Raw genomic sequence first — 3,705 nt, forward strand, 5'->3', positions numbered from 1 at the left:
TTTTTACATTATATAAATTTTCATTAGAATTGATTAAATTAAATTACAAATTAAATTAGTACTACAGTGTGCAGTGTGCCTAGCAAAGAAGGGAAAAAAAAAAAAATCAAAGAAAAGATGGCATCCATGGAATGGAACCCATGCAGAAGCGGCCTAACGTTGAGTTGACTCCCACCAATAAAACCCCACTATTTAATTTAACTCCCGTCTCTCTCTTTTCTCTCCCCCCAATATTTTATTATTACCTTCCCAAAAGACAAACTCCACTCTCCTAAAATATTACCCCCCGACCCTGAGCGACCTCCTTTCTCTCTCCTCCATCTCCCTCTCTCTCTCTCTCCCTCCCTTTTGCAGCTTCACATCCCCCAACTCCAAAGTCCCAACCTCCTTCCCTCTACAAACTCAATTTCACACCACCACTCACAAAACACCCTAAAATCCTCTGATCTCAACCGGAACCATTTCCCGCCGGCCCCCAGAAACCCAAATCCACTTTCGACCCGACCCAAAATCGGCGCCGATCCGATCTCGCTCCGGCTCCTCCCATTACCTAAACCCAACCGTGGAGCTCCGAGAATAGTTGGGTCGGACGGAGACGCACAGGGAGGGAGAGTGAAGAGAAGAGGGGCGAAGAAATGTACAAGAACCAGCTGCAAGAGCTGGCCCAAAGGAGCTGCTTCAACTTGCCTTCCTACACGTGCATTCGGGAAGGTCCGGACCACGCGCCCAGGTTCAAGGCCAACGTCAACTTTAACGGCGAGATCTTCGAGAGCCCTCACCACTGCACCACTCTCCGCCAGGCCGAACACTCCGCCGCCGAGGTCGCCCTCAACTACCTCTCCAATCGCGGGCCCTCTCACTCTCTTGCCGCTAGGATTCTGGTTAGTTATCTCTCTCTTTCTCTTCACACCGATAGGATTCCTCTAGGGTTTTGCGCGCGTGGTCTTCAGTCGCCGCTCGGTTTCTCGCTGATCAGTTACTGTGTGAACATGATGAGCTCGCAACCGAAACCAATAATTTATAAAATTAAAATTTTTTTCGTTGTGTAATTTCAAAATTTGGTGTTTTGTATGGGGTTTGCTAATATGCGCCGTGTAAGTGATCAAGCATGTCCTGCTCACCGGACTTGTGCGGAAGTCGGAGGTGTAGATCACTGGCCGGCCGGGAATAGGCTCTTGAGGTTGGGAACTGGGCGAAATGACGGAAATGCCCCTCTTCTTTTTGTACATGATTGCAGTGGGGGGCGTTCTTAAAATCCAGTTTGGATTCTCCGAATTCTGAAAAGCTGACGACTATGCTTAAACTGGAAATGTGCTAGTAATTAAATCGTCAGGGAGGGGTATTTTGGTCATATAAAATGTGGGATTCCAGAGTCAACTTTAGGGAACCTGTTCTCTCTAGTTGGACGCCTGATTGGTTGCCGGGAAAACAGAGCAAGTCAATTTCTTTTCGTAACTTTATATGGAATTGGTTTATTATTTGATTTACAACTTGGCATGTGTTTTGGTGCAATTTGGAGGAGGAGATTTGATCTCATGAAACTTGAGTGTGTAGTTGTTGATGGAAATTGATGCATTCTCGTTGAGTTAATCGGCATCAAGGAGGTTGAAATGGCCATTAAACTTTGTTTCCATGCTTTATCTACATTTTTCGGGTCGGTTGTGAATTGATATGACACCTAAACTATCCTCCCTTCCAAAAGAATTTAGGAAATTTTGCTACCAAATGTAGTTAGTTGAAATGGGCCTGTAATTTTCCAATGTCATTATCATTTTGATGTGTTGGTAACTTGGTATACAATGCGTTTTGCGATTTCATTTGGTATGTTGTCTTGATTCTAATAGGCCTTGTTTTGCTCAGGATGAGACGGGAGTTTACAAGAACCTCTTGCAGGAAATTGCTCAACGAGTAGGAGCTCCGTTGCCGCAGTACAAAACCTTCAGGTCTGGCCTTGGCCACCTACCTGTTTTCACCGGGGTAGTTGAATTGGCTGGAATCACATTTACAGGGGAACCTGCCAAGAACAAAAAACAAGCAGAGAAGAATGCAGCGATGGCAGCTTGGTCATCTTTGAAACAATGTGAGTTCCTGTGTACTAGTCAGACTTATATTTCATCGCATTTTATTATTTCGGATCACAGTTTTTCTGGAATTTGATTTTAGTTTAGTGCCCATCTAAACCCTAAACCCTTTTGCATCTGCTGCTTTCATTTTAATGTTCTTCTCGTTGGCAAATAAAAGAGGTTCTGTTTTTTTTTTTGTCGTTTCTTTCTGTATGATACTCATCTATGAAATTAACCCTATATCTCTTTGAAGTCATCCTTCCATATTATGTTCCAATTTTTTTTTTTTTTTAAAAAAAAACTTCCATATATTGAACTTGGTGATATATTATGAGAGTCGGGGTCAAAGTTTAGTAACTTTTGTGTTTAACTTGAATCGCATAATTTATATTGGACAGTGGCAAAGGAAACTGCAAGCTCTTCATTTGAGCCTGAGCACAATGATGAGCTGGAACAGATCACTATAGCACGAGCGTTAATCAATTATCGGTTAAAGGAAAAAATGACAATGGCAAATCCAACTGCTCCAATTCTATTTCCGAAGAAGTTTCCATTTCAAAACCGCAGACCTACAAGTCCACAACCTCCACCTGCTCACACCTCAAAAATACTGCCCTTAATTTGCCAAAAGCAAGCTCCGCGGAGCAGATTCCAGTCAAATGCAACACATGATAATCGTGTTACATCATCACAGGCTTCTTCAATAGACAGTCGTGTGATGCGTCCCCAAAGATTCCCTGCTGCAGGAGCAGCTCCTTATGTCCCCATCCGACAATTGAGGACTCCTTGCCATGGGATTGCACCGCCAGTGACAATAAGGACAGCGGTGCCTGTGTTCTCAGCACCACCACTTCCACCACCTCATGCAATGCCCTGCCAAACAATGCGTATTCCACCCTTACGAGTGGCACCTCCTGTCACTGTGAGGCAGGCTGCACCCGTATTTTCTTCTTCACCGGTTAAGAAAGATGATCCACCGACCACTCAGAAAGAAGAATCGCCAATCATTTTGAAAGAAGATTCTCCAATCGTTCAGAAAGAAGACCCTCCGATCATTCCAAAAGATTCTCCTGCTGTTATTCCTCCCGCTGTGCAGAATAAATCAATATGTCAAGTAGAGGAAACTGTAAGAGCAGCAGCTGCCAACGATTTGGAGGAATCAAAGACAATTGAAATCTTGGAACAACTAAAAATTTGATGGTCGTCGGGAAGAACTTAATCCGTGGGAGGTACAAGTGGTTTTGTTGGCTTGAAGTTCGTCCCGTCATATTTCTCATCTTATTATATGTGTTTTTTTTTTTTTTGGCTGTTGCCGGTGTTTTCTTTATCCCTTTTTGTTCTGTTAAAACTTAATTTGGCAGGTTGATTTAGAATTAGAAAATCTCATATCTATGATCTTCAAAAGTCGCTTGCTATTTTAATTACTAATTTTGCATCAGGAAAGTGATTTCCGCACTCGCATTAGGTCCCCATGCACTCCTGTTTCTTATAGCTTCTAGATTGAATGAATCAGTGGGTAGAAACAAGAAAATGAGTGCAGAAGGAGAAAACGGGAGTGCGAAAATCGACTCTTCTTCATTAGCGTTAACATTAATGTGACCGCATTCTACTTCTGCATGCCATTCAAAACGAGCTGCGTGCT

General features: G+C 43.2%; 1 protein-coding gene across 1 annotated transcript; it reads left to right on the forward strand.

Annotated features, from left to right (window-relative positions):
• Positions 1-226: 226 nt before the first annotated feature.
• LOC126616386 (double-stranded RNA-binding protein 2-like) lies at positions 227-3,467 on the forward strand. Its single transcript, XM_050284440.1, has 3 exons — positions 227-881; positions 1,861-2,080; positions 2,462-3,467. The coding sequence occupies exons 1-3, from the start codon at positions 636-638 to the stop codon at positions 3,259-3,261; spliced, it is 1,266 nt and encodes a 421-aa protein (XP_050140397.1). The 5' UTR covers positions 227-635; the 3' UTR covers positions 3,262-3,467.
• The last annotated feature ends 238 nt before the right edge of the window (positions 3,468-3,705 follow it).

Source organism: Malus sylvestris, chromosome 3 (assembly GCF_916048215.2).
Source record: "Malus sylvestris chromosome 3, drMalSylv7.2, whole genome shotgun sequence".
Taxonomy (NCBI): domain Eukaryota; kingdom Viridiplantae; phylum Streptophyta; class Magnoliopsida; order Rosales; family Rosaceae; genus Malus; species Malus sylvestris.

What these genes read in the sequence shown, in the direction of transcription:
- LOC126616386 (XM_050284440.1), top strand. Translation starts at nt 636, where the DNA reads ATGTACAAGAACCAGCTGCAAGAGCTGGCCCAAAGGAGCTGCTTCAAC. An exon ending in CTCTTGCCGCTAGGATTCTG is followed by an intron (nt 882 to 1,860) that starts GTTAGTTATCTC and finishes TGTTTTGCTCAG; the next exon opens with GATGAGACGGGAGTTTACAA. An exon ending in TTGGTCATCTTTGAAACAAT is followed by an intron (nt 2,081 to 2,461) that starts GTGAGTTCCTGT and finishes TATATTGGACAG; the next exon opens with TGGCAAAGGAAACTGCAAGC.